The sequence below is a fragment of the Pseudomassariella vexata genome (assembly GCF_002105095.1).
Source record: "Pseudomassariella vexata strain CBS 129021 chromosome Unknown BCR38scaffold_14, whole genome shotgun sequence".
Lineage (NCBI taxonomy): Eukaryota > Fungi > Ascomycota > Sordariomycetes > Amphisphaeriales > Pseudomassariaceae > Pseudomassariella > Pseudomassariella vexata.
Genome location: NW_024467969.1, coordinates 298,623 through 319,965, shown reverse-complemented (window position 1 = coordinate 319,965; position 21,343 = coordinate 298,623). Strand labels below are relative to the sequence as shown.

Sequence of the window (21,343 nt, the reverse complement as noted above, 5' to 3'; positions counted from 1 at the left end):
ACATATTTTCAGGTTTCAGCATCGTTCCTTCGGCGAATTGTCTTCTTTCTTTCATTTACTTTATTTTTCAGGATGATAAGCCCTCGGAGTTTAGGTAGGAAGATACATGGGTGGGAGAGGGAGATGCTGTAGTGTCATCTCTCCTCGCAATGACACATGCAAGCTGTTCACAGGGTTTGGTATCGGCCTTGTTCAAGCGGTTCAGGACGTATCGTAATCCGGCTTTGTTGGTTCTCTTTAGTTACTGGGCTGGAACTGAAGTTTTGACCGATACTGAGTCAGGAATACAATACAGCGTGAGAGTGTTGCCGTTGTTTGTTGGGGAGTGATTGGGAGGAGTTGGGATTTGCCAATTGCACTGAGCGTCATGCTTGTATGCCGTTTTCGAAGCGTTACTTTCTCCCAGAGATTCAAATACATAACATCTTACCTGCATATAGTAGAGGAATGAGCATCACGAAGTGGAACTGAAGTAACTATATATTTTGCATCGTTATTGAGGATTCTCCGCGGATCTGATGGGAAACGAATACCTTAAACGGATCTGCGCTACATTCGCTTGGCTGATCACCATCCCTTACAGCAGGCCTCTTTTGTTTTCCGATTTGGCAAATCAAGTATCTTTTTTTTTTTTTTTTGGCTTGTTACGGCTAAGACATCGGGGGCAAAAAAAGTGCGGTACGTCTTGGAAGCTTGTTACTGGCCCTCAACTGAGTCTGGTTGGTACGTATACGGCTGCAAGTGCTGCTATCACATCTTTTACCCAAATTGGGTGGTGGCCCTGAACTCGGGCTTGGGGCTGGTGGAGATAGAGCCCTAATCTGTCTCTTGACTTGGCCGGCTTGATGTATAAATGAGGCTTCTGCTGTGAAGCTAGTGGATGACTGCAACGGGAAGATTTGGTTGGTGTATTTGGTGATGTCTATCAACCAAGTAATTCACATCTAATGCGCTGTTAGAGAACTTTCTGAGCCTATGCTCAAGTGCTCAAGTGGCTGGCATTTTCATACGTACGACCTCGCAGGCAAAGAAGAAGAATATGTGTAGACAGGTACCATACAATTGTAAGTACTATTCTGCGTAGTGGTATCTTTTTGGCCTTTTGCCCATTTGATCATTTTGGTTCCATATCACCAGTTAACAGCATGAATCTTCTTGATTAAAGGTACTTCCTATCTGGACATCATCCTGAATTGTGCTAATACTCCGCGCTAGTTGATACCCTTTTCAGAAGAAAACTATCCTGAACACGCAATTCCAGAATCAACATCCTCGAATCCACACCTCCAATAGCGGAGCTGGGAAGAAGAATAACCATCAAATAATTTGTTCTGCATAGCCAACTGCTACAAGAGATCCATTTTGACCATCATCTCGATAAGTGGTCTCGGATTCCCCTATAGGCCCCAGCATATCGCGCTCGCCTTCTTCGACGCTTTCCAAAACGGTCAACAAGACCACTCCAACCTCTGGTTAGGAGTAATTACTAAAATAATCGGCGTATAAAACATGGAATGATAGCAGGATAGCCAGAGCTCCCAACTTAGAATGATGTCATAAGTCATTTATTCCACTTGGGTGCGCCGTTTATTTTGTCACCCTCCCGAGGTCTTGCCTGTTCTTGCCAAACGCACAATGTCAGCAGATAATCTTGCCGTTCAAAGACCGCCAAAAGTGTACCATGGATGTGAAATCAGTAAGGTCAACCAGATACTTTCTTGAATAGTCGATGATTTGTCCAGAATGTCACATAGTTGCATTTAATCGAAACGATGTGTCATATTCCATCTCAGCGCCAAACAATCACAATCAAGCATTACAATCACCCTCTAAACACGCGGCGCGGAAGAAAATCTCGTATTGTGCTACTTCATCACGCATCCTCGATCGCTCATCCACTCAGTTCTCAGTTCTCAGTTCCGAAGTCTGGGTATATGTTTCTCTCCCCTGCACACAAACATCGTGTCTCATCGTGTCTCATCGTGCCTCATCTTGTGTCTCCGCTTCTGTCTCCTCTATCTCTCCCTCCCTCTCTCACCAATTATCAATGAGTGAATATTCCGGACGATAAAGGGCATTTCTTCGTTCCTTCCTCCCAGCGTTACGGCAAACAAGATAGATAGAAGATAGCGTTCATCATTCGCCGCCAACGCCGGGTGTAGTGGTAAAATAAGAGAGTAGAAAATGAAAAAGCGATTGTTCCACATATACACATATTCTGAGTCGTTCCCCCCGATTTATCATTACCATCTTTCCTGTCGTTCATTTTGCCTTCATGGGTTGTGCGGACCTTTCCTGCTTTTCTTTACGGACTCATAAACCTAATTAGCTGCTGTTGAAGGCAGCCTGGCTTATGGGTCTGAACCCCTCATAGCTCATCGATGATGTGCTGGACCGTGTCCTTGACGCTGTCTGTAGCAGCGCTAGCCGAGTCGGTGGCCTCGCTCGCCAAGCTTGCCACGTTGGAAGTAGCGACACTGTATGCGCCGGCAAGACGCGAGAATACCGACTCAGTGAACGTTGGTTCTTTGCCATAGACGAGCTCGGAGAGCAGGCTACTGACAGCCGAGTACTGAGCGTCAGCTGCCGATGTGGCGGAGCCAGCATATTCGCCAGCCGCGGAAGTGATACTCGACAGGTTCTCGGCGACGTATTCACTGGCATGCGAAGCATAAGAGCCGGCGGCACCTGTGGCAGACGCAGCGTAATCGCCAGCTTGCGATGCATAAGACTCAGCAACGTCTGTGGCAGACGCGGCGTAGTCTCCGGCGGCTGCGTAGAAGTTTTCATACCATGGCGTCGGGATTGGTGCGCCATAGATTCCGGAGCTGATACGGCTGACAAGGGATTCCCAAGTTTCGCTGACGGTCTCACCAGCGTCGGCGACTCCTTCACCAGCTACTATTGCAACAGAAGCAGCGGACTCGGATGCTACCGAAGCCACAGAGCTAAATGTTCCTTGGATATTGGTTGGTGTGGGGGTCGCAGTTAGGGAGCTCAAGGTAGAAGAGGCGGCCGCGAGGAACTCAGAATAGCGTGCGTGGGCAACGCCGAGGCCCGCATAGTATTGGTGACTCGCCTGGTCGAGCATCTTCTGCGCCTTCTCGCTGGGCGTCGAAGGCGTAGGCTCGGCAGCTCCAATAGCAACCTTGGCACTCTCGAGCTTCTCACTAGCCCAGCTGACGCCGTCCTGCAAGTTCTGCTGGGCAATTGATTGAATTCGTTCCCATTCGACTGAGGGCATCGAGGGCATAGTTGGCATGTCTGGAATCCACTTCGTCGTTGGTGTACCATATACGCCTTCGCTCGCAGCAGTCAAAGCCGCGGCGAGTCCCGAGTTCGCAGAAGCCAGCGCGTCGAAGTAAGCATTGGAGACAGAGCTCAACATTTCTTCATGGACAGGCTTAGGTTCGCCATTGATTTGAACTGAGACCACCGACATAGCGCGGCTGTAATGATCGGCTGCTTGGGCGATGGCGGCCGTGTATGCTGATTGGGCAGCTGAGGTGATAGTGTGTGGGAAGTCGGACTGCACAACTGATGCGACGCTGGAAAACGAAGACTCAAAGTCTTCATCCATGATCGGCTGTCGCGAGGGCACTGACTGAGCAGCTGCACCAAACATGACTTTTTTGATGCTCGGTGTTGCTGAACCTGCCGAGGAACTCGGATCCTGAGGAGATGCGACTATGGTTTCCTCGACTTGCTCTGGGCCATCGACGGGTTCTGAGGTTGGCAACGGCTTAACTGGTTCGGCGGCGCTGTCAGTGGGTTCTGAAGCTATGCTCTCCAGAGGCGGGGCAGCAGACGTTTCTGCGTCCTGGTCGGCCTCGGATAAGGCGATGGTGACGGTGGGTGTGCTCTCAGACGAATCAGCGACGGAAACATCTCCGCTGATGGACTCGCTCGCAGGTACATCACCCTGCTCAGCCGCATCGACGATGTTGTGGATGCCTTCTTCGACACTCCCAGCGATCGTGTTCAACGCGTCAGCAGCTTCTACGGCCTTCTTCTCAGCAGCCTCGGCAGCCAGCTTCATGGTGTTGGCATCAAAATTGTCGGTCAGGTCACCGGCGGCAGCTTTCCATAGGGTAATCTGCTTCAAGCTTCCGAGCTCCTGGGCAGCCTCACCAGCAATACCCATACCCGCATCCTCAATCGCGGTGCCGGCAGCCTGCGCATTAGCAAGGCCAGGATGCGTAACAACCAGACGCTTGAGATCTTCAGTCCACTCATCTAGGCGTGCTCGAAGTTGGTGATACTTTTGCCAATCCTTGTACGTGATGCCATCCATCCATGCCCACTTCATGCCGAGCTTCTGAAGAGCCAGATCACGAATGCTTTGAAGGATCCTGATGTGCTCCTCGGCGACCTTGGTTACAGAGATTTCCATTTCCTGTTCGTAGGTCTGGCGCCATGTGCGGATGTCTTGGGCCTTGCTCTTAATGTTCAGTCCAGCTTCTCGCACTGCCGCCGCTACCTCCCCTTCAAGAGTCTCTTTCTTCGCATCTTTATTCTTCTCAAGAATGGTAAGGAGAGTCTTCTTGAGGTTGGTCGTTTCAATATTGGCCGTCTCCTCGAGCTGGGAAACCAGCGATTTGCCCATGACATTAGCGTGGTGCTCAATCATACGGCTGGAAATTTCGTCCACCCGTTCCTCGATCTCGGAAGCACCCTCGTCAGCGGCTTTGGTGAATTTCCCCTGCCACAGCTCCAAATCCTCAGCTACAGTCTTAGCGGCATGCTCACGGATCTGCTCCGTGGATTGCTTAGGGCGATCTTGATCTACATCAGCTTCCGAGGTAGATGCCTGTACTTCTGACTCGGTAGATGCAGTTGCCTCAGGCTTGGGAGTCTCGGTAGCAGAAGTTGCGGTGGTTGTGGCAACGGAAACGGACGGCTTCGCGAATGTGGACTTGGCGCTTTGCCTGGAAGACGTCAGTGAACGTCGATATGCTATTCTATGCTATATACTACTTACGAGTCAACTCCATCGGGGGCCACCTTCGGCTTCTTCTCCTTGTATCGGCCCAGTCGCTCCCCAATGCGTACTAGTTGTGGCTCAACCTTCATGACATAGACATCCCTGAGATTTGGCCACACAGTCGAGTCTAAGAAAACGAACGTCTTGTTCCATGCCCAAAGCGACGTCGGAATGGCTGTTTCAGTTGTGAATTTGGCGGCCTCCTCGTAACCCTGCGCAGCATACGGCTCAACAAACAGGTAGGAGGGCAACACAAACTCATGGTAGGTTTGCAGTGCGTTCGCCTTCGCAATGTTGTAGTAAGGAGCCACAACCGTTGAAGCTTTGTCCACATGCGGCGATATAGCCTGATCGTATTGGGACTTGGCCAAGGTCTGGTATCTAGCTAGCTGAGGCTGCAGATTTTTCTCCCATTGCGCCAGACCCAACTCTTGGGCCTTGATGAGTTGCGGGCCGCCATATTTGACTGCGTAGATGCGGGTCGGAGTGATGACGGTACGGTCGACTGTCTCATAGTATGGCTTCGCGAGGTCGACATACGGCGCCGCATAGGTGTCATAGTATGGAGTCAGATGCGGCGTCACAGCGTCTTTGACCTGGAAGTACGGCTTGCAGATCTTGGGCGACGTTTCGTTGCAGCCTTCGAGCGTTGAAGGGCACTGAAAAAGTAGGGCGTAGATGGAATACCATACGGTCAATCTCGCCGCAATGCTGAAGAGTCGAGCGAAGAAGCTGGGGCTGGTCTTCGCAGGCGGGGTTCTCCTCCGTGGCACCACATGGCCGTTTATGCCATTCATGCCTTTTCCTCCCTTGAGCGAGCCATTCGTATGGCCGTTCATGGCATCCTCCATCTTGAAAGATCACAACAACTCCAGAATGAAGATATTGCCTCGTTCGACGAAGCTAAGCTCGGAATAAGTGGTGGATGGTGTTCAGCCCGTGTGGTGTTCCAAAAATGGTGGCGATGATGCAATCAAAATCAAGCAGCACGCAGGGTGGTGCAGCTGATCTGACCTTGAGCTCCGTGGGGACCGTGTTGTAGATGCAACGAGCGTCGTTAGCAGCGGCTTGCTGATAACTGAGCTTATTGAGATGGCGAGTTGGGTTGGAGGAGGAAAAAAAACTAAGAGGACGCTTGGGTTCTGAAAGTTAGAAGAGGACAAGGTTTCACGATTCACAGTCAACCAGTCCGTCTCGACTTGTTATTGTTTCGGCACCCTGCAAAACCTGGATTTGATCCGGCCACATGCGAATGACGCAGGGGTCGGGGTTCAGTGACGGTGGATTTGGGAAATGTGACCGGGGTGAGCTCTTCAAGCCGAGTCGAACTTCTGCGGGGCTTGGGGTTGCTCAATCTGCCACAGTAACTCACCAGTGCAACTGATATTCAGCTAGAGACACCAATGCCGGCAGTGTTGTAGCAGAAGCATATGGTTGGTAAAATGATCAATATATCAAGTTTTGAACAGCACATGCAATTATAGATCGATGGTGGTACGTTCGCAGCGCCTCGCTTACTTACTTTTCTCTGCCTGTGAGGATGACCATTCAGTGTTGAATTTGTGTATTTTAGCTCCCCCAGCTCGAAGAGGTGCAGCACTAGCGTAACCCGATCGTCCTCAAGTAAGTCATCGCACAACCAACCAATGCATTTTTTTTTTGTTTGGAGACGTTAATCTGAGGATAAAGGCTGGGCACTTCCCTATTGGCTTCAGCATTAAGGGAAAGATGGGGCAGTGGACATGACCCTGAATGATAAGGCCAGCTTATGGCCTTGACCGCCTCTACTCTGCAAGATGCATTGAGCTATCTCGCGATGCCTGGAAACGGATTGGTGTGGAAACTGGCGTTAACTCTGTACGTGCTCAATGGGCAGCCTTTCTAGGGAAGCCGCCGCCTGGATAACTTCATGACCTAGCATTGCGAAATATGGCCTCTTCCTCTTCTGTATACCTGCTATAGAAAAGCCCGATGCTCATATGGCTTGTAGAAACATTTATTTGTGGGTTTCAAGATCACTGTTATCGAAATCTGGCTCCTTCAGGCACGAGCAACATGTCAGCTTCTACGGCCCAAATGATTGCCCACGCAAATAAACAAACATATATGGCACTATTGCAGAGTAGACCGGAAGCCGAAAGGCACTCTACGCAAGTACGCAGTATTTATACAACATACAGGTGCAAGGTATGTATTCTTGGCATCACGTCACCATGGGTGAACCAAAGTAACTGCCACCGAACACCAGATATTAGATTTCGGCCACACCTCCTTGGTGTCGGAATGATTCCTGAATAGCTGTAACAGAATCCAGAAAAATCCAAAGTGACTCTTTGAACCTCAGGTTGGTATTTGATGCAGGTCTGAGGCTGTTGTTGCACTTGGAGTTCTCCGTACTTAACCATCTCCAGATCTCACCATGCCAGAAGAATCCTAAGTCCAATTTAGGTTTAACCCTGGCCCGGGAGCAACACCTGCGCCTTCGCTGCTGTCAATCGTACTTCGTAAACCACAACTGCAAATCACCCCTCGACCGCATCGATAATAATAGTCAGCCCAACAAAGACGTGAATGGAGAACTTGACCAAGGGCGATTCCCCACCCAGACATCAAACAGGTATCCAACACGCTGTCTAAGAGATTTATATTGACTCGCTCAGTCGTAACCTTATCGTCCTCTAACTTCCACGTTGTACCAAGCCATCGATTGCGCATTGCATACCTACAGGCGCATCCATCTCGACCTACCCACGTGGCCAAACCGTCTCTCCTCCGGCGCTACTTCATCTTGTCCATGGTCTCTATATGCATGCTGAGCCCCGACGGGCGACGTTGAATTCGCACCGACATTTGTCTTATCGACTGCATCTCCCAATTGAACACCACCGGCGCGCCATGGACAACTGGTCCACTACTGATGCCGCGGAGCCAGATTCGGCCGTCTTTTCTAACGCTGTCACCCGCCGCCGAACCTCGACCGCACATTCTCACGGAATGCCTGACGCCGAAGCCTCGACGTCGGCCTCGAGCTCGGTCTCGGTGCCGACACCGCAGTCTGAAACCGCAGGCCCCGAATCCATAGTAGCAGACGTTGATACTTGTCGAATATGCCGAGGTGAACAAACACCCGGGGAACCGCTGTTCTACCCCTGCAAGTGTAGCGGAAGCATCAAGTACGTCCATCAAGACTGCTTGATGGAATGGTTGTCACACTCGCAGAAGAAACATTGCGAACTTTGCAAGACACCTTTTCGCTTCACCAAACTCTACTCGCCGAATATGCCCAAACGTCTTCCATTCTACGTCTTCGCCAGTCACATGGCCAAGTATCTATTTCGAAATATCCTGGTTTGGCTGCGAGCTGCCTTGGTAACTAGTGTCTGGCTGGGCTGGCTTCCTTACCTTATGCGGAAGACGTGGTCGTTTTTGTTTTGGCTTAGTGACGAGGGTTTTGGCCAGGGCCCATACTCGCTCTTCGAGGCAAGGAACTCTACGGCAGCTCAACTTCACGCCATCGCCACGGCCCAGGGCCTCGATAGTACCACCTGTCCTTCCAGTCCGCTCTACCCGGCTACCACAACCGCTGCCTCTAAGAGAGACATTGCGGAGCGGTTGCCTAATGTCCTGCGCGCATTAGGGCAGCCCTTAAACGTGACGGCGAGCAACACTTTCGTTGCTTCCATCGCACGCTTCCTCTTTGGCGAAGTCGCCTCGACCTCTGCGAAAGCCACGAAGCTGTCCCTGAATACCACACAAACAGTTGAGCTCACAGCCCCTGTCCATTCTCAGCATTCTTCTCTCCTGGGCGACGTCGGATTGTTGAAGAATCTTACCCGGCACCCCGGCATCAACCGAACCGTCATTGCCGTGCTCGAGGGCCAGATTATAACGATTCTCGTTATAGTGTGCTTCATCCTGATCATCCTGGTTCGAGACTATGTGGTGCAGCAGCAACCCGAGATCAACATGCGCGCTGCCTTTGCGCAACACGAGAACAATGTCAATGGGGCTCCCATAGAGGCACCGCACCCTGAGCTGCGTGGGCCAGACTCGGATACGGATGAAGGCCCCGGAGATAACGATTCTGTTACTGCCCAGTATGATGACAGGGAGGATCAGCTGCCTGCTGGGCAGAGAAGGGGGGATATGGTCGATCCGCATGACGCCCAGCTAAGAACTATGCATGCATTTAGACCACGCCTTCCACGTACAAGTACCCACGAAGATGCTCCCAACGGCAATGCATACCGTGTTGACTCACACAATCAAGACCAAATTGCGGACTTGCTCCAGGCAGCACCAGGAGATGATTCCCAGAGTACCGTCCACCAGTATTTGCGCATCTATCGACAAGCTGGAGGTGATCATCAAAATATTCTCCGCATTATTCGCGAGGAAGGCCTAGACGAGCGCCTTGCATACTGGGTCAGCGTCACACAGGAGATGCTGAAAATGGCCAATGAATCCAATGAAGGTAATGGCGACGCAGGCCGAGCTGCCACACCCCCCGTGGAGCAGTACCAAATTGGCCGAGGGTTCCCCACAACTTCCTCATCTGGCGAAAATCGAGTGCAAGACGATGCTGATGAAGATGAGGTCGAGCCCACTACGATGTGGGCTCGTGTTTGCGACACCGAGCCGGATCAATTCGAAGACCTCAAAGGCAAAGGGAAGGCGACTGATGAATATCAGAATACATCAGATGGAAGCTTATCTGATTGGGAATCACCATGGGCATCAACTACGGCAGAGTCGCAGTGGCCCTCAGCCCATAGACCACGTGCTGTCTCGGATGGCCCCCAGCGCCACGAAGCTATCAACCCCCTCGCCAATAATAGCTGGTCTTTTGCAAATCTACCGGCTAACGGCAATAGAGTACCAGCAGATACGATGGAGACCGAAGACGGGAACTGGAAAGACCGTGCGACTGAATCAAACCCCTTCGTTCGCAACGATGGCTTTACGATGAATGGTATTTTGCCTGGTGAAAGTGCCGGCGCGCTGACCAGTGCACACGGAGACGACCATGCAGCGATAGCTCTTGACGACGAAGCCCCTGAACAAACCGAATCATCCCGAGAGGAGGATGCGGGTTCTATTGGGCTTCCAGACACAGCTGCCGATCCTGTCAATGAAGATGTTCAGACGCCACCCGTAGCCCGTCAGCCTGCCGGACTCGTAGACAGAGTAGCTGAATTCATGTGGCGCGATGTTGAGGCTGGGGATGCTGATGGCGCTGAAGCCGTCCACGCCCTTGAATTATTTGTTGACGATGAGGATGCGCCATTTGCTGATGCACTGCACAACGACGAAGACGATGATGATGTTGATGAGATGGATGCGGAGGTGGTAGAAGCTGCTGTCGCCGCTGGCATCGATCCGGAGGCTCTTGAAGACGCCGAAGATTTTGACGGCATTATGGAGCTCATTGGCATGCGAGGGCCAATCGCTGGTTTATTCCAGAATGCCATCTTCTGCGGCTTCCTCGTGTCCATCAGTATCTTCTTGGGGATTTTCATACCCTACAATCTCGGGCGGCTGGCTGTCTGGGTGATTGCCAACCCAACGCGCATCCTTCACATGATCTTCAGCTTTTCGAAATTTGTCCAGGATCTAGTGCTCATGTTTGTCGGGTGGACAGCACATATCAGCTTTGGCTTCCTCGACTTCATGCGTCGGCTCTTCAGGATCGATGAGGGTGCCAGCATGTTTCAAAATGCTGTTGCAGACTCCAAGATGCTTAGCAGCAGTTCATTTAATCGGATCATGGACAGCTTCATGTCAGAGCTGCCGTTCATTACGGCAAGTGAGATGCGGAACTTCTCGGCTATCAGCCATGAAGCTCTTATCTCGGTGAAGGGGGAGATACATCAGTTTCTCTCGGGCATCGTAAGTGCTATCACGTTCGTGCTGGGCGGTAATTACGCTTCCAAATGGACAGTTGTAAGGATGGAAACTACAGCAGCAGCACCGCTGGCTTGGGATACCCTGAAGAACATGACTGTGATTGCTACGCAGCCCAGTTCATGGGTCATCAACCTGGACCAGCCCGAATCGACCACAGCAATCGACCCTGTGCTAGCATACTGGGGCGCGAAAGACCGTACTCTCGCCATTCTTGGCGGGTACCTTGCCGTATCTATTGTTGCTGGTCTATACCTCGGCCGCGGAACACCTTTCTCTTCGAGCCAGACAGCGCAAGACTGGGAAGCCAGCGTCATAGATGCCCTCAATCAGGCCAGTGGCGTGATGAAGGTGATTCTGATTATCAGTATCGAGATGCTCATCTTCCCGCTTTACTGCGGTTTGTTACTCGACTTCGCTCTTCTGCCTCTCTTCGAAGGCGTGAGTTTGAAGAGCCGACTACTCTTCACTTATAATTATCCACTCACGTCGATCTTTGTACACTGGTTTGTAGGGACGGGATATATGTTCCACTTCGCGCTGTTTGTGAGCATGTGCCGTAAGATCATGCGCAAAGGCGTCTTGTGTAGGTGTTCCCTCGTGTCAGGCATTTGGTCAGCCTTGAATGTGATGCTAACTGCCGCTGTAGATTTCATCAGAGATCCTGACGATCCGGAATTCCATCCCGTTCGTGATGTTCTCGAACGCACTGTCACCACTCAATTGCGCAAGATCTTGTTTTCGGCTTTCGTTTATGGGGCGCTCGTGGTCATCTGTTTGGGCGGTGTCGTCTGGTCGTTGTCTCTCGCCCTTCCACATGTCCTGCCCATTCACTACAGTTCCAACGAACCTGTGCTAGAATTCCCCATCGACCTGTTGTTCTATAACTTCTGCATGCCCCTTGCCGTCAAGTTCTTCAAACCGAGTGAGGGATTGAGCTTGATGTACAGCTGGTGGTTCCGCAGATGTGCCAGGGCGTTGAGGCTGACTTGGTTCCTGTTCGGCGACCGAAGAATTGACGAAGAGGGTATATTAGTACTTGCTGACGAGGAAGCGAAGAACCTACCATGGTACCGCAAGATTTTCCTTGAGCTCCGTGAGGATAGCAACACCGTCGCTCCGACGTCGTGGACCCACATCATCGAAGGCCACACACAGTTCAAACCTGGAAAAGACAAGCCGGCGGGACATATTCCAGCTGACAAAATGATTCCCATGACCGTCGCCAAGAGGAACGTTGTCGAATCTGGTCAACTGATCCCAAATGGACGATTTGTTCACACGCCAGCTAGTGATCAGGTTAAGATCCCGAAGGGCCATGCCGTATTTCACGAGTTTGATGAACGTGATATCTCTTCCGATGGCTCTACAGAAAACATTACGGAACTTTTCAAGGACGACAAGCATTACCAATTCGTTTACATACCACCACACTTTCGCCTGCGGATATTCCTCTTTATCCTCTCCATCTGGCTGTTTGCGGCCATTACTGGCGTGAGCTTCACCATTGTCCCGCTTGTTTTCGGGCGGAGGGTATTCAAAGCCCTGATTCCGGCGCACATCAGAACAAATGATGTTTACGCGTTCAGTATTGGCGTATACATCCTCGGCTCGCTCTGCTACGCTTCGTGGCATACACGCTTGATCTTTGCCAGGATGAGAGAATGGGCTGCAGCTGTCAATGGACGGCTTCCAAATATTGATTCTGAAGCGGTCAACAACGCGACGGCAATCGTTAAGCATGCGGCAAAGCTTGCGTATACTTACATAACGCTCCTCGTGGTGTTCCCACTCCTAGTGACGCTGTTGGTGGAGCTCTACATCCTCATGCCCATACATGCCTGGAAGGCCTCCTCTCCCGACTCAGCGTCACGGATACATTTCGCCAATGCTGAGAACGCGCACACCATTCGTGTCATTCAAGCCTGGACCCTGGGTCTTCTTTACCTGAAGCTTGGTGCGAGGGCACTGACGCTGTGTGGTGGCCGACCCGCCCAGGCGGTCAGAGCCGTATTTAGAAGGGGCTGGACTGACCCCGACGTCGCCGTACTTACCCGGGCCTTTGTGCTTCCTGGCCTCGTCATCTCTCTCCTTTTGATCTTTGTCCCTCCCAGCACAGCGCACACTCTTCTGCGCTTCGGCTTGATAGAGCACCCTGACGGTTGGGGCTCGGCTGGAACGGAAAATTGGACCGTCTCGGTCTTCAGATACAGCTACCCTGTCACCGCATCAATCGCACTTAATCTTTGGATTCTGAGTGGGGTTGTGCATATCCTCGCCGGCTGGAAGGCCAGGGTCAGGGACGAGGCGTACTTGATTGGTGAGAGGTTGCATAACTTTCAGGTTATTACGCTCCCGTCTAATTTGGCGGCGGGGAAGGGGACGAGGAATGGCGCCTGGAGGAATGGTGCGAGATTGTGAAACTATTCTTTTCGTTGATAACGAGATCGTCACCCGAAACATGGCATGGTGGTGGCAAGGTAGGTGAACTATGCCTGTAAATATGTGTGAGCCAATAAGTTACACGAACATAATCTTGATTTAATCAGCGAATCAGTGAATCTGTCGCAGCTGATGTTCTCAGCTTTCAGTTACTGTGTTGCTCCTGGCGAATCGGTGATTCCCTAACTTTCGACTGTCCCTTCCTCCTTGATCTTACCCCTCCTAAAATGCAAAAATCATTATCGAAATCGAGCTACCTTTTATTGTTGGTCACATATACTACATGATATCTTATCGCTATGTAAGAAATGTTCGTGGTGCTCACATGGGAGATGGAAATATTCTGACTAGACTGAGGGCAAGGTTATCAGTCAGTATGGCTACTCCCTTACTCGTGCGCTCACTGTCCCATAAAACCGACTGATTCTCAGCAACGCTCACTCATGTTGAACAACAACTGGGCACACATCTCCGGCTTTGCCGAGCACTACTCGACTACCTGCGATTCGTAGTTGCATAAGATTTTCCTGTTGACACTTGCAATGAGAACACGTTTAGTTTGATATCATAATAGTACGAGATCCACTTGGCCGACTGTTGAAATTCTGGAGGTTTACGGCACTAACATGCAATACCAGACCAGTCTTAGTGGAACATGATCGTTTTATTAGTTGGGCGAACTTGTTTTTGAGTAACAATTTCTACTCCTTAGAATGTTGGGGACAGTTCATAATAGTCACTTGCCATTTAGTAAAGAGATCACTTCGAATGTGCCGAGGCCAATAGGCATTATTTCTTCTATCTAGTTAGTTTTACAAATTGAGACATTCGACGGACTCGAACTCTCGACCTCGAACTTTTCCCAACAGAGGAAGCAACGTGTTCAAGTCGAAGGCTTCCTTCCTACCATCAGATACATCGGCGTGAATAACTTCTGCTTTCCGCCCTCAACCAATGCATCGGCTGCCTTACTTAGACTATCAGCCGTTTTCCTCGTGCCAGCAGGCAAGACCTTGACCGTTTCCAGCGCAGACATAACATTATGCATCACCGACCTCCCCCACTTATTCATCCTCAAAACTGTCAGCACATCCCCCAACGTCTGCGCATACCGCAAGTCACTGTCCAAAGGCCAATACCAAGGCGCCGGGCCATCATCCTCAGCAGCCAGGTCCTCGTGGAGCTCCAAGTCGAATCCAGCACCCTTCATGGCGCCGACTCCGTGCTCGATATTGAACATCTGCGCAATGCCATCTCCTTGCTCGATGTCGAGCCTTATGCGCCGGTGGTCAATCTCGTCATTGTTGTACGCGTCGGTCATGAGCCACTCGTAGACACCGAACACGCCGCCTGGCTTGAGCACGCGGAAGATCTCGCTGTAGACACCTTGCAGGGAGGGTGCGTGGCAGGTGGCTTCGATAGCGTATATGGCGTCGAAGGAATTGTCGGGGAAGGGGATGTTCTGTTTTGAGCAAACATCGGATTAGCATTGTTGTTGATACGACTATTCCACTCTGGAAGAAACAGGCAGGTGGGAAATACCATGAAATCACCCTGAGCAAAGTCAAGCAAATTCGACAAGCCTTCTTTCGCAGCGTAGTGCTTGGCACGTTGTACTTGGTACCCGTTGATATTCAAACCAGTGACATGGGCACCGGTGAACTTCACGATTTCACGAGCTGGTCCGCCTACGCCGCAGCCGATATCGAGGACCTTCATGTTGCGCTTGATGCCCATGGTGTGTGCCAGGTAGTGCTCATGCCGGGCAATGGCGCGGTGAAAAGATTCACCGTGAGCGAATCGACAGAAGTGGAAAGATTGGCTCCATCCGTATTCATAGAGGTCTGTTGCGAGATTGTAATATCTAGGACGTCTCGTCAGGGGACAAAAGTGAAAACGATGGGCTGGGGAAGTATGCATACTGCCGTGTCAGATCAGCATAGTTGGCGGTTCTTTCTTGCCTGACTGCATCTGTCTCGTCCTCAGCCTTCTTGTTGTCCCAGTATTGGAAGTACTGGCTCGAGGCGGCAGTATTGGCGGCGCTGTTCTTGTTCATCATGGCGCGGATGCCGCCTTCGGATTCGGTTGACTGTTGGTGTAGGGCATTGTCGAAGGCAATGTTCTTCGCTTGGTCATAAACCTCCGTGGTTGGCATACTGAATGCTGGTTCCTGGCCTGCGGTAGTAGCAATTTGAGTACTTAGGGAGCCGGGATGTAACTTCGCCGCCTAGGGAAAGGGGGGGCAAACAGAAGGGAGGGTTGACGAGGTTAGCGGGAAATATAAAATATAGAAATTCCTTGCCCATCTTTAAATATACGGTCGAAGTGTTCTTATTTCATCATAATTGAAGGAGTGTAGTGTCTTCTCGTGTTGTAAGTGCTGTATGCCAAGCCTCCTCCCGATGGGAGTAGATCCGAATACGAATTCGAGCCAAGTCTCCACCCTTCCGTATCGAGTACCCCTTGCTCGCAGTTGGTCTTTAGCCCGTGCCTGCATGAGTTCAACCAATTACAGGGAAGATCTACCACATATGTTACACATGGGTGAACGGACAATAATCTATCCTGGTGTCAAAGGATCGGCTTGCTCCCAAGAGTTTTTGGTATTTGCTCGGGTTCGTGTTCGGACCGCTGTATATCAGATATTGCCCAACCATTGCGTATCTTCTACGGTTTTTTGTTCTGATATTGATTTACACCCTTGCGTTGTCCAGTTTGGTCAATTTCACATCCATTAGTTCTCACAAATGGATGCCTTGCACACAGTCTCTTGAAACAACCTCGTTAGTGATTCCATGCTGCATGGCGAAGACAAGGGTCCGGGAAGCTTGGAATTGAACAACCCGATGGGTGAAGTGAAAGACTAGGGCTGATACGTGACCCCATGGGGGTTACCCTATAGCTATAGATAAGATAGATTAGAGCTATGAAAGAGCTCTGCCAGGCCAGAATAGCTGACCTGGCCATCCTTTCCCAATACAACAATTCACACCCCATATGCACTCGCATCAAGGACGTTTCTATGTCTGTATAGGTTTATAACATAGGAGCCGTATTTTCCTAATATAGACCTGTGCATTCACTGATAGGATCCAGGGGACGGAAGTTCCCTAGAACGTGCATATACCCAGGACTTCACCAAGGGCCTTGCACAGTCTCTTACTCAGCTCCACTCTCAACAAATCTTCCACGTCTTGCTCCAACATCTGCTCGTGCAGATAGATTGAAAAATACTCTGGAATGAAATATGTTGCGTGGACTGGGTCGTGCTCGGGCCACTGCTGTGACAGTCAACCCTGCCTTCCGTAGCTGGAGATTCCTGGGAGGTAGTCTCATCATCGTCATCACCAGTACAGCTCTCTTACTTGTATTTCCCACAATATATGGTCATCATGAAGGGAAACCCCGCTGCCATACGGGGTGGGCTTGCACACCAAGTTTCGACCACTGCTACATATGGCAAAGGCCGACCACCGTAACAAGCAAGAGAGATGAGGAGTAACCAGAGATAGTTACATACGAAAGCAGAGCAAGAAAACAAGATGTACCACTGAAACAAGAGAATACTAAGAGCAATGGAAAAGTCGCATTGATGACTTGTTACGAGATATTTCACGCAACTTAGTGATATACAAGGCCTGTAGAAAGTCACTTTTCCGTTACCACGTCCGCCAGTTTATTGAAGTTGACCTTGAACATCCGCAACACAACTGCACCACTTTTGCAACTTCCAGTTAAGGCTCATCAATCCAATCACTAACTTCAGAAATTTGGGGCCCTTGGCCGTGGATACTGTTTCTGTAACATAAGTTGTGATATTCACCCAAAAGCATGTAGCTAATATTTGGCCATCTGGACTTAACTATGAATTTACTATGGTCAGAAGCCGTCCCCCACAGAAGGACGGCTTCTGAGGGAGGAACAGCCGAAGCTGAATCGGCTGACGTGTGGTATGATCGTTGAGAGTATAAGTGAATAATTTGACACTTAACTAAATGTGCAGGACCAAATGACCGTCAAAATTCGAAGGACCCACTCGTTGCAGAATATGGTCATATTATTAGTTATAAAGTCGACAATTTGCAAACGAAACAGAAATCTAATTGACGAATCATTGCATAGGAAAGGTTGCGATAGATTGTATGGAGCTTTAGATGTAAAAGTCGAAATTTCAGTGCAAATTTGAGGTCAATTATCACCAACTAATAATAGGCTCTTATGTGTGTGTTTATATGTTATAGTATATTTCATAGGCTCGTCGTTCCATTTTATATACCCATTCTCCCTTTACTCCTACAAGCTTGCTATAAAATCCCGAGATCGAGTAAGTCCAATTTCACTGCCCCACCATCACTCACTCACACTTCGGTCGCCTCACGAGCCGCCTGGTGGTGAGAAAAGAAGCAGTGTCAGCCCCACGCCGGGTGTTGAACACTTTACCACACTCAATCCAATTACAGATGGTATTTCCCCTTTTACCTTTACCACCGTTGTGCTCAAGGAGGTGGTCTCCGACAGCGGAATCAACGTCGAAGGTCCGGCCACAACTCGTGAAGTAGCACTTCGTGCCGCAATGTACACGGCGCATATGCCCTCCAAGAATATCCTCCCGGCTGAAGGTTCGCTGGCAAATGAAGCAGACCGCGGATATTGCGGTTGAAGAAGGCAGGGCCCAGAAGTTCAAGTTGGAGCCAAGTGCGGCTGGCAGAGGTGCCCCAAATCCAGGGAGGCGTGTTCGTTGGGCCGGCGGGTTGTTCGGTTGCTTGGTAGCGCTGTTGTTGCCACTAATGTTTCCTGGAGAGATTTTATGTCAGTAGAGCTATTGAAAAAGCCATGGAACGACGCTTGAAATATTTGTATACCTTGGGTCTGGCCGGTATTACCATCTTGCGCCTTGGGGATATCATTGTCCTTGTTTGCCATTCTTGTAGGAAATGGATGGTTGGTTAAAGTTAATAGAATAGGTTATTAAGTCAAGTGTGTGGAGTGGGAATTGACTGAAATTAGTCCAATGTGTAAACTTGTTTTCAACAGAATTGTAGGGGGAGCCTTATAGATTACAGAAATAGTGTGACTTCCATAGATTGCTGAAAATAACACAGCTTTAGGCATGAATAACGAACGTGATATTAACATGAGAATCAACCATTGGGGTTAGCCGGTTGGCTTTTTCTTTCGTTCCGAATAGAACGCATTCGAAAATGGTAACAGAATGGCTTATCGCCTTCCATGAAATGGTAAATATTTACGGAGGAGCTGCGAGTGTGATATGAACGTGAGTCTCTAATAATCAAGAGTATTTGCTTGTGAAGTTGTTGATCTTGTAGCTTCTCCTCTAACATCTGATAATGGACGAGGAAATACTAGGAAGAAACAGCAAGCTCGCTAATAATATGAAATTATATATGATTAAGGCTTTTTAGTTGAAACAACTGTATATCGTATGGAATCGTTGTATTCGGTGTAACATCAATAATAAAATGTGACTTTGGGAAAAAGGGGTGAGCCCATTGTCGATGTGGAAAATCTATAAATTAGGCTGACTCCGGAAGCCTATTTATCAGCTGGCAGTGTGATCTACTTCCCTGGAGATTTCAAGGAAATTGAATGGGCTCTGTTTGAACACTTAGCGGGTTGGTAGAATGTGGTGAGTCTGCGATCACTGTGGTGTTTGGTGCTGCATGTCCTTCGAGCTGATTTACCCAGCTTATGACCATTGTACAACCAGTGTAGGTAGGGATCGATTTTCCGCGTTCCCTTCATCCACCAACCGAGTAAGTATCCAGGTTTTTCTCCCCCTTTACAGCCAGATAACTCCCGTTATACTAGTAAAGTTTGTTGCTCCAATACGATATCTGTCTGAATGTCATTCCTTCAGGGCAGAGGTTTTTGACATGGTGACCTTGTATCTATCATTGACGCATATTGCTGATTCACCGTATGAGGACTATAGAGATCTGCCTGGTGTTGACTTCTTTTTTCTGAAGAAGTAGACCCGGTATCCGCTCCGCCATTGTCAATGGTATCAGACATACTTGATCATGGGAATAAAGTCAGGTTATGATCATATATATATATATATATATTCTGTTCGATATGAGACTGAGAAAGGATAAGAAGAATGAGTCTCATGCTTTAAAGGGCTTGAGTATGGATTATTCATAGTGCCGTCAACGAAAATGTTAAAAATGAGTGCCTACTTGATTGATCTTATGTAGTAAGGCGTAATGATTATATGGACTGCTCCGCCAAACCTTGAGCATCAACTATGATGTCATTGATTAGATTTCCGGTAGTCATCAGAGGTTCCATGTCAAGGATCCTTAAGTCGTTACGTTGTGAATACTAGGCTTGGCACTCATAGCCCCCTGGTTTTGACAAGGAATGGGCAAGACCAAGGTGCGCAAATGGGGGCATATTCCCTGGACTGTTATTTGTCTGTCTTCTCAAAAGAAGCACCATTTTGTTTCCAAAGGCTAATCGTTTGGAGGAGCCTGAGTGCAAATGGGCAATGCTGGTGGCTGCTGTTGTGGTGGTAGAATCATTCCAATGACAGCTCCCTATTGTTGATCATGACTAAATATCTTCCATAATATACCCACACCAGCTGTAACTTCCATTAAATTTACAAAGTCATGTTTTAATTTTAGAACAGTATTCAAGTTTATGCTACAGGCCTTGCTCCGTTTGACATTGATCAAACAATTGTCTTCTGCTTGGCAGTGTAACACGACCCGTAAATATCTAGTAGATTGTAAGCTGACATGAATATGTTTATATAAGTTCAAAATATGGTATGGACTTGTTTTCTCTATATGCTGGGCGGCATCTATGCACCAATATTAGCAGCTTGCCTGGGGCAATCTAGATTTCTCAAGGTTCCATGTAAAGCTACGCCTTTATTTGTTTGCCGCTGGTTCTATCTCTTAGTACTCTGTAAGTCACAAGCTGTGTATGCTTTCCCCAACTTTCCCCAATACTCATATATGTTATCATGTTATCTGGGACTCTATCCGCAACAAACAGTGTTTTAAGCAAACTTTTCGCTCTCGACAAAAACCTTCTCCTGCCTCCTTAAAGGCCCTGCCGCAACCTGAGTCTTTTAAAAACAACTAAGTCATGGTGTATTTTGTTAAAGGCTCTAGCGGTGCTTAATTCAGAGAAGGAACCCATCTCAGTCATCAGCTCAGCAACCCTTGAAACCAGCTCTTGGTTAGAAAGAGAGCACGGGGAGACATTTGTACCCTACAATATAAGCAGAGAATAACTTCACCTGCTGTTGATTTCATCAGGTAAAGCGAATGAATACAGAAATGGAAGTCGTCAAAATTATCATCATATCTGTTTAGATTTATCTAATTCTTTCATTTAGATACTAATCATGTGGTGTTTGAGGCTAGCGTCTTGTTCTATTCCAATACAAGTGTCCAAACCGAAGACTTTCTTTCGTTAAAAGGTCAGTTCATAACCCACTATGTCCCCCTTAATACCTGAAAGTGAAAAACTTACAATTGATGGGTTGGTTTCAACTTGATAGTGTTGGAAACAGCAGAAAAGGAAGTAATAATGAGCTTATTTTCATTGTATTTTCCATCCAAAGTCATTTCATCTGTGGAACTACGAAGCCCGGAGATGAAGAGATAGTATGGGTCGCGTACAAACTGTCGATCGGATTGCTTCTAGAATTCCTGGATGCGCATTTCCACCTAGATTAGTTATAGTAGTGTATTAGATTACATGAACAGTAAATACTTTTTTAATTCAAATCTTGTCTTATCTTTTGAATATCCAGTTGAAGGAGATTTTTCTTGAGGATCTACAGCCATCCTCAGTCCAGGCAGTTTAGCGAATACAGTTGAAAATGTGAAGGTTCTTTGTACGCTCTGCTGGTCGCCGATCCTTTATACTCAAGCCTGAGGGCTCTTCAGCTACCTTTTCAGCCGACTCGATCTATCGGCGCTTGCCTTCCTCACCACCATAAAAGCTTCCATACAGTAGAATCTTTCAGTAAAC

General features: G+C 48.9%; 4 protein-coding genes across 4 annotated transcripts; 1 reads left to right on the top strand and 3 right to left on the bottom strand.

The window, feature by feature from the left end:
* Positions 1-2,368: 2,368 nt before the first annotated feature.
* BCR38DRAFT_351655 (uncharacterized protein) lies at positions 2,369-5,835 on the bottom strand (the record flags this gene model as incomplete). Its single annotated transcript, XM_040856660.1, has 2 exons — positions 2,369-4,928; positions 4,982-5,835. The coding sequence occupies 2 exons, from the start codon at positions 5,833-5,835 to the stop codon at positions 2,369-2,371; spliced, it is 3,414 nt and encodes a 1,137-aa protein (XP_040711829.1).
* A 2,143-nt stretch (positions 5,836-7,978) lies between these two features.
* BCR38DRAFT_351590 (uncharacterized protein) lies at positions 7,979-13,309 on the top strand (the record flags this gene model as incomplete). The annotated part of the gene is made up of 2 exons (XM_040856651.1): positions 7,979-11,474; positions 11,538-13,309. 2 exons carry the CDS (start codon positions 7,979-7,981, stop codon positions 13,307-13,309), a joined length of 5,268 nt encoding a protein of 1,755 aa, XP_040711828.1.
* A 784-nt stretch (positions 13,310-14,093) lies between these two features.
* Positions 14,094-15,699, bottom strand: BCR38DRAFT_445698 (S-adenosyl-L-methionine-dependent methyltransferase). Its single transcript, XM_040861038.1, has 3 exons — positions 15,253-15,699; positions 14,873-15,194; positions 14,094-14,792 (listed from the first exon to the last, which is right to left on the bottom strand). Exons 1-3 carry the CDS (start codon positions 15,483-15,485, stop codon positions 14,214-14,216), a joined length of 1,134 nt encoding a protein of 377 aa, XP_040711827.1. The 5' UTR covers positions 15,486-15,699; the 3' UTR covers positions 14,094-14,213.
* Positions 15,700-17,525: 1,826 nt separating this feature from the next.
* On the bottom strand, positions 17,526-18,253 carry BCR38DRAFT_412846 (uncharacterized protein; the record flags this gene model as incomplete). The annotated part of the gene is made up of 3 exons (XM_040858748.1): positions 17,526-17,545; positions 17,810-18,124; positions 18,193-18,253. 3 exons carry the CDS (start codon positions 18,251-18,253, stop codon positions 17,526-17,528), a joined length of 396 nt encoding a protein of 131 aa, XP_040711826.1.
* Between the last annotated feature and the right edge of the window lie 3,090 nt (positions 18,254-21,343).

Excerpts from the sequence above, each read along its gene's own strand:
- BCR38DRAFT_445698 (XM_040861038.1), bottom strand. The coding sequence starts at position 15,485 with ATGCCAACCACGGAGGTTTATGACCAAGCGAAGAACATTGCCTTCGAC. Across the intron at positions 15,195-15,252 it reads TATGCTGATCTGACACGGCA|ATATTACAATCTCGCAACAG; the intron begins GTATGCATACTT and ends GAGACGTCCTAG. Across the intron at positions 14,793-14,872 it reads TTGCTCAGGGTGATTTCATG|AACATCCCCTTCCCCGACAA; the intron begins GTATTTCCCACC and ends TGCTCAAAACAG.